General features: G+C 39.3%; 1 protein-coding gene across 1 annotated transcript in view; it reads right to left on the minus strand.

Moving 5' to 3' along the window:
* LOC128686115 (C-type lectin domain family 17, member A) overlaps nt 1–3476 on the minus strand; it is a 5448-nt gene extending 1972 nt beyond the window's left edge. The window contains exons 1-3 of the mRNA XM_053772805.2: nt 3332–3476; nt 1072–1137; nt 629–799 (exon numbers count right to left, since the gene is read on the minus strand). Of these exons, the coding sequence (XP_053628780.2) occupies nt 629–799; nt 1072–1137; nt 3332–3362 (268 nt within the window). The 5' untranslated portion in view covers nt 3363–3476. The remainder of the gene's footprint in view (nt 1–628; nt 800–1071; nt 1138–3331) is intronic.
* Between the last annotated feature and the right edge of the window lie 11324 nt (nt 3477–14800).

Here is a 14800-nt window from a genome sequence, read left to right on the forward strand (position 1 = left end):
AAACTCTGTAGACCAGAGTTTCTAAGATAACATCTGGTTAGGCTTGAAAAAAATTGGTCTCCATCATGCCTTCATGTCTGTTTTGCAATTTGTCAGAATTTTATACCACTTAATGTCAAAATCTTGAATTCGTTAAGTGTGCGCCACTCTTCTCCATGTACAATCATTACTGACAATCACAGTAAGTTTGCTTAGAGGAAGAAAAAAAATCGACTTCCACTAAAAGTATTCCCACTTCAGGGATAAATAAGGCACTTGTGCAACATTTGTCTATCTTTTTTTTTCTGAACACATCAACTCCAGGCTGAAGGACTAATTACCTCAAACCCCTCATCTTCCAACTTTCTCTCCACTGGACTGAAAAAAAACTCTGGCTGGCCAAATGCTTCCAGAAAAAGATACCGAAATGTTGCACAAGTGTCTCATTTAGCAACTTGTCGGATTTCTAAACAATTCACTTCGGGGATACCTAATGTTACTACCGTTGGCGGCAGAAAAAAAAAATGACGATTAGAAAAAAAATAGGTAATCCCTAACGCTAAGTCATTAACAAAGCATCACCTTGACTAACACCGAGTAGTAATTTACCAGTAAGACAAGATATTTCATAAAATAATTATCCACTTACCATTGGCGGCGATAAAGTCAACAATATCGCCAAGAAGGTTTGCGTCATCAACAATGGCCAGATGCCCTCCCGCCGACTGACACAGGAACTCCATGTCACTCCAGGGACCAGACTCAGAAACAAAGAAAAGCAAACAACGGGATCCAACCTTAACATATGGCAATGTGCAACCTGAAATCCAGAGTAAATGTAAGGACAGGCAAGTGATGTCATACTTCTTTATATGAAAAATCACGAAAGGGAAATAGGTGGTAGTGAAAACTTCCTAATTAGTTACAAAAATGTCAATATATTTGTAGAAATATGTGAATGCATTCAGTATCTAGGATACATTATCTAAGGAACTGACTTAAAAGTGATTGAAATAAAAAAAAAGATGTTTGTGTCTAATAAGGTAATGGGGCTGTCATATTTTATAAAATGTGTATACACTTATAACTTACTTCCAGTAGTCACTGACACTTCTGTTGTCTCGCTTGATGGCGCATTACCATAGACCATGGCCGAGCCTGTGAAAAAATAATTTAAGTACTTGCATATATTTTTAGTTCGCTTCTAATTACTCCTCAGCCTACACAACTATTTAAATTAATATATAGGGAAGTACCACCTCTATAGCTGGACTGGGGACCCGCATCCTCAGAGAAGACAATAAACGTACCTCAGGGAAAACTCAAGGTTCTCCCCGGAGCTCTTTGAATATTTTCTTCTCCTACCACCTACCACCCCCTATATTCTATGTGAACTTTATTTATAGATAGAATAAATACATATATATATATATATATATATATATAATTAAGTCCTTTCTAAAATTTTCTCTTATACGTTTAATGATATGTTTTTTTTCATTTATGTTACTGTAAAAATTAATAATTTTATTCCAAAAGAACCTTATATAACTTACCTAACCTTATTATAACAAGAGTAATTAAATTTAGCCTAATCCAACTAAATATATTTTAGATAAGTTTACAATAATTTAATAATAAACAAACAATGAAATATGTTTTAATATTGGTAGAATTACCGACAATATGTTAAGTAAAAGGACACAAATGTCACATTAGTTGCATTTGTGCCCTTTTACTTAACACAGTGAAATATATTTTTTCGTTAGGTTCCGAATTATTTTTGCGAAATTATTGCATACACAAATTTTCGCTTGCCTTATTCGGCAAGAAAAAAATATATTTCATTGTATTTTAAACTAATCTAAAATATATTTAGTTGGATTAGGCTAAATTAATCAGCCGATCACGTTGTAGCGGCTGTATGCCTAAGAGCATTTAGACAGGATCAAGAGATTCAGTTGCTGTTCAAAGCAAACAGCAGAATGGGGAGGAAATGTGATCAAAGAGACTTGAACATTAGAATAATAGTTGGTGCCAGACGAGGTGGTTTGAGTATATCAGATAATACTGTTCTCTCGGAATTTTCACGCACAACAATCTCTAGTGTTTACGGGGAATGATGTGAAAAACACCAGCGAGCGGCAGTTCTGTGGGCGAAAACACCATATTAGTGAGAGAAGTAAAAGGGAAATGGCCAGACTGCAAGGCTATGGTAACTCGAATTACCACGCGTTACAACAGTGATATGCAGAAGAGTATATCTGAAAGTACAACTTATCGAACCTTGTAATGGACTTTATGCAGCAGCAGATCACATCGAGTTCCACTCCTGTCAGTTACGAGCAGAATGTTGAGGTTACAGTAAGCACAAGCTCAACAACACCGGACAGATGAAAACTGGAAAAACGTCGCCTGATCTGACAAAACGCGATTCCTGTTGCAACATGCAGATTATAGAGTCAGAATTTTGCGTAAACCTTTGGAATGTGGTGAGACGGGAGTTTCGCAGCATGAATGTACTGCTGACAAATCTGCAGCAACTGCATGGTGCTATCTTGTCAAAATGGGCCAGAATTTCTAAGAAATGTTTCTACCATTTTGTTGAATCCATGTCAAGAAGAATTCAAACTGTTCTGTGGGCAAAGAAGGGTCCTTCCTGTACTAGAAGGCTGCCCCTAACAAATTGGCCACTATTATATATATATATATATATATATATATATATATATATATATATATATATATATATATATATATATATATATATATATATATCAGAATATTATATATTTATCAGAATATGCAAAACAATCACTGTGAAAGAATAGTGAAATTCCAATAGCTTTCGTGAGTTCTCACATTATCAAGAAGCTATAAAAACATTGCATCAAAGGAAGGTATGTGATGGTGAGGTGTGGTCTCGACCATTTATATGCCTTCCTTTGATGTAAATCTTTTATAGTTTCTTTGATAATGTGAGAAGTCACGAAAGCGCTTGGAATGTCACTATTCTTTCATGAAAAATCATTCCTGTAACAATGGAGAGGATTCCAGCTGCATTGAATGTAAATTAGTCTCTAAGTGGAAATTAAAGCTGAAGAACGAAGACAGCTGAACTTCTCAAGTGACTATCATCTTTTTTACTGTGTTTTGAATCCAACGTCTTCCTAGTAGTAGTACAGGATTGCTATATGAAGCCGTTTTTCACAGAACCTGCCACAGGAAATAACTTGCTTATCCTGATTTGGGCAAGGAGATGACAATTTGATCCAGAGAAGCATTTTCTAATTACCGCAGGGAAATCACAAGGCTGGAAATGGTGAGCAAAAACAGAACAGTGCAGATTTACCTAAAAGCAACAGGAAGACTTTCAGAATCATGTCGCCGTTATCCGTTCTTTCCTGATGTTCAGTGTCGATGTTGCAGAAGCCAGGGGAATTCCTTCTTACCTTCTGCCTACTTATATGTGTACTAAAAGAAGGGAAAGAGGGAGGGTAAAATTCCTTGATAACGACAAAGGAGTACCAATTAAAATGGTAACAGCTGATGTTTCCCACCTGGAGTCCATGTCGTGTTCAGTTTGAGTCTTCGTTGCGTCTGGGAAGCAACACAAGCTGTTTACTTCATCTTGTTCATGGTCTCATATCTTTTTCTCTAATTTGTATCGTGGGAATAAAGACATGTGTATAATCAAGATGACCTGATTGTGCATGTGTCAATATTCCCACAATCTGTCGATACATGTGGAAGACGTAAAGGATAGCCAAGATAGAGGGATATTGTGTTCTTGTTGCGTGGTTTCCTTAAGAACTACCCATCCACGTAAGTGAAAGCGAGAATAAAGCTTGCTATGTGATCTCATTACAGTCGTCAAAGTTGTTTCCGTGCGCTTTCTTCATGAGAACAGCTGATAAAAAATCACCAGTCAATAAACAAATATGATAACGATTTTTACGAATGTTAATATTTCCTCAATAAGTCTGGTTTAGTACTTGTACTGGGTATAGCAATGCCTATGTGTTGCGCAGGGTTCTATAAGGGTGGTGACTTTATTAGTTATGTTGATGATGGTTGTAGCAGTAGTGATAATGATGGTTGGGAAGGCAAAGAAAGAGAGATTGGTTGGTTAATTGTTTCTAGAGCCTATCCACCACACGAGGGACATTAAGGCTGCAAGAAACTTGTTTACTCTATGTCAAGAAGGCAAGAGAAATGTGTAGATATATCTTATCGAGCTACTTAGGGTAATAACATACTTGTATATTTATCCATCTTGAGAGTATGATAAGTATATTCCGACAATCAGTTTAAGTAAATGGATACACATATGGCGTTGTGGATATTCAGTTTAGGCTGTTTCTCTTGTCCAATCTTTCTGAAGCTTCAATGTACTGAATATTCATTTCCGTGCTCAGGCCTCTTTACGTTTACTGTGGCTTCAAAATGCTCCAGACGAGAGAAACTAAGCCTTAATAAAATATTGAAAACGTTGCATATTGTCTATTTACCAAAATTATAATTTTTCGGGTGGTAGTGCCATACTGATGACGTTAGTATATATAAATGTGGCATTAGTATCAAACTGAAAACAGTTTAATTTGACTCTAACTACATGTCCTCATTACTTGCTCTAAATAATCCGAGTTCTCAGTGTAACATGCTTATGTAAGAAGCGAAAAACAGATTTGCACAAATTGTTGACAAAGGGATTAAAGTTTAAGTTTTATGGCTTCCCTCTCACATACGTCTCGGGGAACAATGGTGAAGTCGATGCCTTAACGAAATTAGTATTAATCAAATAGAATGTTGAATATAATTTGGCTACTCGAACAGAAGTTTACAAAAACACTGATTAAAAAAAAAGGCCAATTTGAAGTAGTAGAGGAGTACCGAGAGGAACTACCCGATTTATTGCCCATCTTAATGAACTCTGTCAAGCAAAACATGTCTATAGTGAAGGTTACAAGATCACATGACTGCAAAATATTGTCACAGCTATGCAGTACAGTTGAAATGAAGATGTCAGTCACATAAAATGTTAGGTGTTTGAACAGAAATAGGAGCCATACATTAGGGTATTATATTTTAGAGCATCAAAACATCCATCCATTTCAACCTCGTAAAGGGTGGGGTTAGAGCTCATAGTAAGTGAATGGAGTTTTACGACTCACTTGCCATGAGTTCTATCCACACACGTACAGTGGTTTGTTTGCAATCGTGTTATTAAGATTTCGTGAATCCATCCACTTGTACTTAGCTCTGTGAAGATCTGTCCAGTGTGTTCTCCGTGAATGTGAAGGCTTACTCAGCCCTGTAATAACTTCATACAGTATTACCAAGGCTGGCTCCTCCTCAGGAAAATTAATGAATAGAAAAAGAAATAGTAATAGACAAACATAAACACTTTATTATATAGAAAATATAAAATATAAAACACTTAAATATGAAATATTAATCCTACATTAAAGAAAATGAAAAATGAAAAATATAAATGATAACTGAATTCAACTCTAATATATATAGGGGTGTCTGGTGTTGGTGACACTGTGTTGTTGAAATCGTAGCCGTTGTTGATGATGGGGGGGGGGGTCGCAGGTGTTGGTTACGACCCACTGGCTAGTTCTTCACAGTATAGCCTTGAGTATTATATCCCGATGACAGGAAAGCAGGTTCTTTACCGCTGCAATGATGAGGGGTTACGTCCTGCAATTTCATACAGGTGCACAGGTAATTAAATCCAAAAAGGGGAAGTCTCAGAACGTTAGTCCATCTCCACCAGTTCTTCTCGTTGATTGACAGGTGACCCTCTCTGTCATCCAAGAGTATTGCTGGGAGCTGTGAGTCTAGTGATTTACTGTTTGACCAGAGCCCCACACGTCACCTTTCGGGGGGGGGAAGAAGGAGGGGAAGGGATAGCGGGAGCTAGACTGACCCTACCTTAACAAGCAGCCGGCAGTCAAACTATCACTTTCGGGGTGGGGGAAAAAAGGCGGGAATAGCGGGAGCTTGACTTACCCTACCGTAACAAGTAGCCGGTAATGAAACTATTGTTACTATATACTCCCTCTCTATTCCTATCTATTGAACTTTTCCCTCACATTCCCCCTTACCAAGACTTATAGTCAAGGAGTATAAGAAGAATAGGCGAGGAAAAAGTTCTAACATGTGGAAGTCTCGTAAGGCAACAAATCTTCTACTGACTGTCACGACTTAACCAGTCAGAGAAATAATTGGATGAACTACTGATATACACAATATGGTACTTAAAAGCCTGGAGTGCCAATGTCCACCTCAAGAGGCGACTGTTGGTTCCCTTAAAAGTTTCTAGGTATATCAAAGGTTTGTGGTCCGTTTCTAAAATGAATTCTTTTCCCAGCAAATAAAATTTAAGTTTGGAGATACCCCACACAAGGGCTAAACATTCCTTTTCTATTGTGGAGTATCTTGTTTCTGCGGGAAGGAGTTTCCGGCTTAGGAAGCATACAGGGAAGGGAGTACCATCATGGTATTGTAGTAACACCGCACCTAAGCCAGTATTGGAGGCATCAGTTCTTAAGCAAAATGTTTTATTAATATCTGGAATCTTAAGTATAGGGTCTTTCGAAAAGATACTTTTAATCTCATTAAACTTTTCCCGAGCTATGTCGGAAAGTTCAAGAGGTTCCTTCACAGACTTTTTAAGGACGTCGGATAAGATGCCTGTAAGATCAGTAAGGCTCGGGATAAACTGTGCATAAAAATTTACAGAACCAAGAAAGCTACGCATGAGCTTCTTGGTTTTGGGGAATTTAAATTCTAATAAAATTTTGATCTTACTGGGGAGAGGCTGCAGAGTGTTATTAGAAAGTATCAGTCCAAGATATCTAATCTTGTTATACCCAAGGAAGCATTTCTTCGGCTTGGCAGTGAGGCCATGTGAGCGTAACCTACGCAAAACTGATGTTAATGTTTGGATATGTTCGCCCCACGTGGATGCCATTACGTAAATGTTATCAAAATAAACTGAAACATTTGGCATATTACCCAAGACCTTTCTCATCAGTCTCACTGCAACTTCTTGGGATCTTAATACTTGGGAATTCTTCGCTTGCCTAATTCTTGGGCACAACCTACTTCCACATTGAACAAATGTGACACTACCTATGACTGCTGCACCTCTCCTGCCATACGGTTTATAAGCTGCTTCTCCGCTCATCTGCCGTATTCTACTCAAGATTGATGGACTGAACACATCGACTCAAGGTTGAGGGACTGACTACCTCATTCTCCTCCTGTTCTTCAAGTTTCTCCTATGTATGGACTGATCAAGCCACTGTGTGGCGAAGCGTTTCCTCAATAAAGATACCCAAGAGTTGCACATGTGTCTAATTTATCAACATGTCGGTTCTCTGAACCATTCATCTACAAACCTGTCAGACACTGCAACTTCTTGGGATCTTAATAATTGGGAATTCTTCGCTTGCCTAATTCTAGGGCACAACCTACTTCCACATTGAACAAATGTGACACTACCTATGACTGCTGCACCTCTCCTGCCATACGGTTTATAAGCTGCTTCTCCGCTCATCTGCCGTATTCTACTCAAGATTGATGGACTGAACACATCGACTCAAGGTTGAGGGACTGATTACCTCATTCTCCTCCTGTTCTTCAAGTTTCTCCTATGTATGGACTGATGAAGCCACTGTGTGGCGAAACGTTCCCTCAATAAAGATACCCAAGAGTTGCACATGTGTCTAATTTATCAACATGTCGGTTCTCTGAACCATTCATCTACAAACCTGTCAGACACTGCAACTTCTTGGGATCTTAATACTTGGGAATTCTTCGCTTGCCTAATTCTTGGGCACAACCTACTTCCACATTGAACAAATGTGACACTACCTATGACTGCTGCACCTCTCCTGCCATACGGTTTATAAGCTGCTTCTCCGCTCATCTGCCGTATTCTACTCAAGATTGATGGACTGAACACATCGACTCAAGGTTGAGGGACTGATTACCTCATTCTCCTCCTGTTCTTCAAGTTTCTCCTATGTATGGACTGATGAAGCCACTGTGTGGCGAAACGTTTCCTCAATAAAGATACCCAAGAGTTGCACATGTGTCTAATTTATCAACATGTCGGTTCTCTGAACCATTCATCTACAAACCTGTCAGACACTGCAACTTCTTGGGATCTTAATACTTGGGAATTCTTCGCTTGCCTAATTCTTGGGCACAACCTACTTCCACATTGAACAAATGTGACACTACCTATGACTGCTGCACCTCTCCTGCCATACGGTTTATAAGCTGCTTCTCCGCTCATCTGCCGTATTCTACTCAAGATTGATGGACTGAACACATCGACTCAAGGTTGAGGGACTGATTACCTCATTCTCCTCCTGTTCTTCAAGTTTCTCCTATGTATGGACTGATGAAGCCACTGTGTGGCGAAACGTTTCCTCAATAAAGATACCCAAGAGTTGCACATGTGTCTAATTTATCAACATGTCGGTTCTCTGAACCATTCATCTAAAAACTTACTCATGTCACTAGTAATCCCTTCATCAAGGTCATTAATGTAAATTATGAACAGGAGAGGGCCTAAAACTGATCCTTGTGGAACGCCACTAGTGACTAATCCCCATTCAGATTTCACTCCATTAATGGTAACTCTCTGCTTTCTATTGGTAAGCCATGCCTCAATCCATGCTACAACTTTACCTCCTATACCGTGAGCTGCCACTTTTCTTAAGAGTCTCTTGTGAGGTACTCTGTCGAAGGCTTTACTAAAATCCAAATAAACAATATCATATTCCTTATAACTGTCAACTGCCTCAAATGTTCTATTGAAGAACGTCAGTAAGTTTGTCAGGCAGGAACGACCTCTCGTGAATCCATGCTGAGATTCATTTATCAAGTTATGCTCTTCAAGGTGACTTCTGATAATGTCAGCTATAATCGATTCTAATAACTTGCCCACTATAGATGTCAGGCTTATTGGACGGTAATTTGAAGGAGTGGACTTGTCCCCTGATTTGAATATAGGAACCACATTAGCCATCTTCCACAACACTGGTAAGGATGGACGCATTGAATACACTCGTTAATGGCTGACTAAGCTCCATCTTGCATTCCTTAAGTACCCTTGAAAACAACTCATCAGGTCCCGGGGACTTATTTTGTTTCAGTTTGTCTATCTGTTTAATAACCATGTCCCTCGTGACAGTAATATTAGTTAACTTAAATTCATCAGGAACTAAATAATTGTTAATTACTGGAATCTCATTTACATCTTCCTGTGTAAAAACTGACAAAAAATAGTCATTAAATAAGGAACACATTTCCAGTTCATTATCCGTCAGCTGTCCATTCCCAGATTTCAGAGGTCCTACTTTTTCCTTCACCTTCGTCCTATACACTTGAAAGAACCCCTTTGGATTAGTCTTTGATTCATTAGCGACTCTAATTTCATAGTCACGTTTAGCCTTTCTAAATGCCTTTTTTACTTCTCTTTTAAGCTGAACATATTGGTCAGTAAGGTTAACCTCTCCTCTTCTGATGCGCCTATAAATTCCCCTTTTCTCCCCTAATAGATGCTTTAGCCTCCTGTTAACCCATTTGGGATCGTCATTATTAGACCTAATTTCTCTCTGGGGAATGTATATACTCTGGGCACTGTGTACATTATTAAGAAAACAATCATAAAAGCAGATCCCTTCATATTCATAAGTATGATTATCGTCAATAAAATCATTAGCTAGATAACCCCAATCAAGATTAGACAGATGTTCCGTAAGTCCATTATAATCGGCAGAACGAAAATCAGGGATTTTTACTGTATTATCATTATTCTTGCATTCCCAATTCATGCTAAAAGTGATGGATTTGTGATCACTTGCGCCAAGCTCTTCAGTGATCTCCAGATTATTCACGAGTGTTTCCTTATTTGACAAGACTAGGTCTAGCAAATTATTACCCCTGGTAGGCTCAGTTACACTCTGTTTCAGAAAACAGTCCTGAACTGTTTCCATAAAGTCACTGGACTCTAGATTACCTGTCAAAGAATTCCATTCAATTTGACTAAATGTGGAAAAAGACACTTATGTACAGTTCAGGACATTTATTAAAGGAAACGTTTCGCCACGAGTGGCTTCTTCAGTCCCAACACAGAGAAAACTAAGAAAACATTTATATATATAGTGGCAGGAGTCAGGTGAGCTGACGCGTGGGTAGAGGTGGTGGTAGTAGTAGTAGTAGTAGTAGTAGTAGTAGCAGTAGTAGTAGTAGTAGTAGTAGTAGTAGTAGTAGTAGTAATGGAACTAAGGAGGTGAGGCAAGAGAGGGACCTGCTGGCATCAAGTAACACCAGTTCCCAGGATGGGTAATATCCTCTTGCTTAGTAATTTTGAAATACTGTAACTATCGGATTTTTGCTTTATAGTGTTACAGTATTTCAAAATTACTAAGCAAGAGGATATTACCCATCCTGGGAACTGGTGTTACTTGATGCCAGCAGGTCCGTCTCTTGCCTCACCTCCTTCGTTCCATTACTACTACTACTACTACTACTACTACTACTACCACCTCTACCCACGCGTCACCTCACCTGACTCCTGCCACTATATATATAAATGTTTCCCTTAGTTTTCTCTGTGTTGGGACTGAAGAAGCCACTCGCGGCGAAACGTTTCCTTTAATAATTGTCCTGAACTGTACATAAGTGTCTTTTTCCACATCTTGTCGGTATCACCATACCATTTCCTCAATTTGACTAAAGTTAAAGTCCCCTACTATGACTATGTTAGTGTCCAGAAGCCCTAACAATTTCGTCCCAAAGAAGTCTCCCTCTATCGTGATCCAAGCCTGGAGGTCGGTATATTACACCTAGAATTAGTTTTTCTTGACCCTCCACGAACTCTACCCAAACAGACTCTGTTACTGCTCCATCTATTTTTATACCTGTTTTTACGCAACAATTAATATTTTCTCGAACATACAATGCAACTCCTCCCCCCCTTCCCATTACATCTATCCACATTGAACAACTTAAATCCCTGAATATTACACTCAGCATTCATATCCCGACTCTTTAAATCATACCACGTTTCAGTTAATGCAATAATATCAAAGTTCCCAGCACATGCTACCAAACGTAGTTCATTAATTTTATTTCTTGCACTTCGACTGTTAGCATAAAATACCATCATATGTTTTTTCTTCTGCACATTTTTTCTATTCATATTTGTTTTTACACAATTTCTGAAATTATCATTACCCAGAGTTACTCCATGACAGTTACTATTAAGATTCTTAATATCAGAGCATAAGTCAATATATCCATACTCATTATTTATCATTTCTAAACCCATACCTCTAACTAATCCTAGTTTAAAGTCCTAACAACCCCCTCAACTGAGTTAGCAAAAAAACCCACACCTGCCCTGGATAAGTGAACCCCATCCCTGGCATACATGTCATTTCGGCCATAGAAGTTGTCCCAGTTGTCAATGAATGGTACTGCATTATCCTTACAGTGTTTATCCAGCCAACAATTAATACCAATTGCTCTAGACAACCATTCATTACCAACACCTCTTCTTGGCAAAATGCCACATATAACAGGGCGCCCCCCCCCCTTCTTCCTAATTATGTGGAAATATTCCTAATTATGTCTATAGCTGTCCTGAACTTTCTAACTAAATCCTCACTTCTACGCTTGCCTACATCATTGCCTCCAGCACTGAGGCAAATAATAGGATTGATCCCATTACCATTCATGATGCTGTCAAGCCGGCTAACAATGTCCTCCATCCCAGCCCCAGGAAAGCAAACCCTCTGTATCCTACTCCTGTCCTTCAAGCAGAATGCCCTATCCATGTATCTAACGACCTCTCGTGAATATAAACAAATGCAAAGTTCTAAATGTTGGACAGGACAATAACCATGCCACATATAAACTAGATAATGTAGATCTTAATATTACGGATTGCGAAAAAGATTTAGGAGTTCTGGTTAGCAGTAATCTGAAACCAAGACAACAGTGCATAAGTGTTCACAATAAAGCGAATAGAATACTTGGCTTCATATCAAGAAGCATAAATAATAGGAGTCCTCAGGTTGTTCTTCAACTCTATACATCCTTGGTTAGGCCTCATTTAGATTATGCTGCACAGTTTTGGTCACCGTTTTACGGAATGGATATAAATGCTCTGGAAAATGTACAAAGGAGGATGACAAAGTTGATCCCATGTATCAGAAACCTTGGTATAAACCTTGGTAATAAATACCGTCAAGTTGGTTTAGAAAGGCACGTAAGCAAACACAATAACATATTTATTAGAAAACGTTTCGGTCCTGGGACCTTGATCACTTCTAACATACAGAGGTAGAAAGACATATATATAGGCGGAGAGTGAGATGTGACGCACGTGACCTGAGGAATGTCATAAGAACATAAGAATAGAGGAACACTGTAGAAGGCCTACTGGCTCATGCGAGGGAGGTCTTTATCAAAACAACCTCTACCTATGATGAGGACGGGTAGACGATGAAATCATGTGACTCCTGTGTTGCTGGGTTGGTGTTGCTTATGTATCATGTATGCCAATGTTTTTGAAATTTTGTAGTTTCCAGTGTTGCGTTCTATAATGTCGGTGACGGCGATTAGTGAGGCTTCTAGGCACCGTCGGCGTCTAAGGTCTGGTTCGGTGAGAACGAGTTGTGCCTCGTTCCAGTTTATCAAATGCCCCGTGGAGTCTGTGTGGAGGACACAGGCGTACCTTACATAGTCTCTGTTAGAGGCATTTCGATGCTCATTCAGGCGGACTGCAAGATCTCTGCCTGTCTTAAGGAATTGTAAATGAATGAAAATGAACACCAACACACGACACTCCACACAGGAGAGCACAGCGATAGCACGATCGACACCATGCCTTGCCCTTCTAGGGCAGGGTTGGTGCCAGAGCCCAAGTTTGTAGCTCAAAAGATGAGGGGGGTACTTGTGCCTCCTCCCATTGGAGACTTAGGTCTCAGACACTCCCTAGACAGGGAGCCAGTCCCGGGCCACCAATTGGAAGGGCCCGGGCCCGGGCCGGGAGAATCCCGGCGAACCTTTAACAATATTGTTTGTAAAGGCTTGAGGCAGTTGACAATGATAAGGATTATGATATTGTTTATTTGGATTTTAGTAAAGCCTTCGATAGAGTACCTCACAGAAGACTCTTGAAAAAAGTGGCAGCTCGTGGTATAGGAGGTAAAGTTCTAGCATGGATAGAGGCATGGCTTACCAATAGAAAGCAGAGAGTTACCATTAATGGAGTGAAATCTGAATGGGGATTAGTCACTAGTGGCGTTCCACAGGGATCAGTTTTGGTCCCTCTCTTGTTCATAATTTACATTAATGACCTTGAAGGGATTACGAGTGATATGAGAAAGTTTGCTGATGATACAAAGGTCTCCCCTCATTCTTCGTCTAACAAGTGAATGTAATTTAAGAGTCTTCAATCTTTCTTCATAAGGATTTCTAATGCTATGTATTAAATTAGTCATCCTACACTGAATGTTTTCTAACGAATTTATGTCCATTCTGTAATATGGAGACCAGAACTGATCTGCATAATCTAGGTGAGGCCTTACTAATGATGTATAAAACTCTGGGCTTCTGTTGCTTACACTTCTTGATATAAATCCCAGTAATCTATTTGCCTTATTACGTACCCAAGAGTTGCACATGTGTCTAATTTATCAACATGTCGGTTCTCTGAACCATTCATCTACAAACATTCCTGTCTTGGTTTAAGGTTGCTGCGAACCATAACCCCCAAGTCCTTTTCGCAATCTGTGTGGCTAAGTTCTACATCATTTAACTTATAAGTGTTAGGGTTATGGACACTCCCGAGCTTCAGAACCTTGCATTTATCTACACTGAACTGTATCTGCCACTTTTCTGACCAAGAATACAGTTTGTTTAAATCCTCCTGAAGTTCCCTACTGCAGCAGGCCTGTTGGCCCATACTAGGCAGGTCATTTACATTTCATCCCACTAACAAAACATTGGCCCAACCCAACTTTCAATGCTACCCAAGAAATAAGCTCTGATATGCAAGTCCCACACAAATCCAACCCCTCCCACTCATGTACTTATATATCACACCTAAAATTAATTTTTCATGCCCCTCTGAAAATTCTATCCAGACTCTGTATGTGTTACTTCAGACTTAATACCCGTTTTTATGCAACAGTTCAAACGATCTCGGACATACAATGCCACGCCACCCCCCTTCCCGATACTCAGCATGGATTCACAAGAGGCCGGTCTTGTCTAACTAATTTATTAACTTTCTTCAGTAAAGCTTTTGAGGCTGTTGACCACGATAAAGAATTTGATATTATTTACTTAGATTTTAGTAAGGCATTTGATAGAGTTCCGCACCAAAGACTGTTGAAGAAAGTAGCAGCTCATGGCATTGGGGGAAGGGTGCTCTCGTGGATCGAATCATGGCTCACAGACAGGAAGCAAAGAGTGTCCATAAATGGGGTTAAATCCACAGGGATCAGTCTTGGGCCCGTTGTTGTTTATAATATATATATCAATGATCTTGATGAAGGAATTACTAGTGATACGAGCAAATTCGCCGATGACACGAAGATAGGTAGGATAATTGATTCAAACGTAGATGTTAGGGAACTTCAGGAGGATTTAGACAAACTCTACTCTTGGTCAGGAAAGTGGCAGATGCAGTTCAATGTAGATAAATGCAAGGTTCTGAAGCTCGGGAGTGTCCATAACCCTAGCACTTGTTAGGTAAGACACATATGCAACAGTTAGGTAT

The sequence above is a fragment of the Cherax quadricarinatus genome, chromosome 1 (genome assembly GCF_038502225.1).
Source record: "Cherax quadricarinatus isolate ZL_2023a chromosome 1, ASM3850222v1, whole genome shotgun sequence".
Lineage (NCBI taxonomy): Eukaryota > Metazoa > Arthropoda > Malacostraca > Decapoda > Parastacidae > Cherax > Cherax quadricarinatus.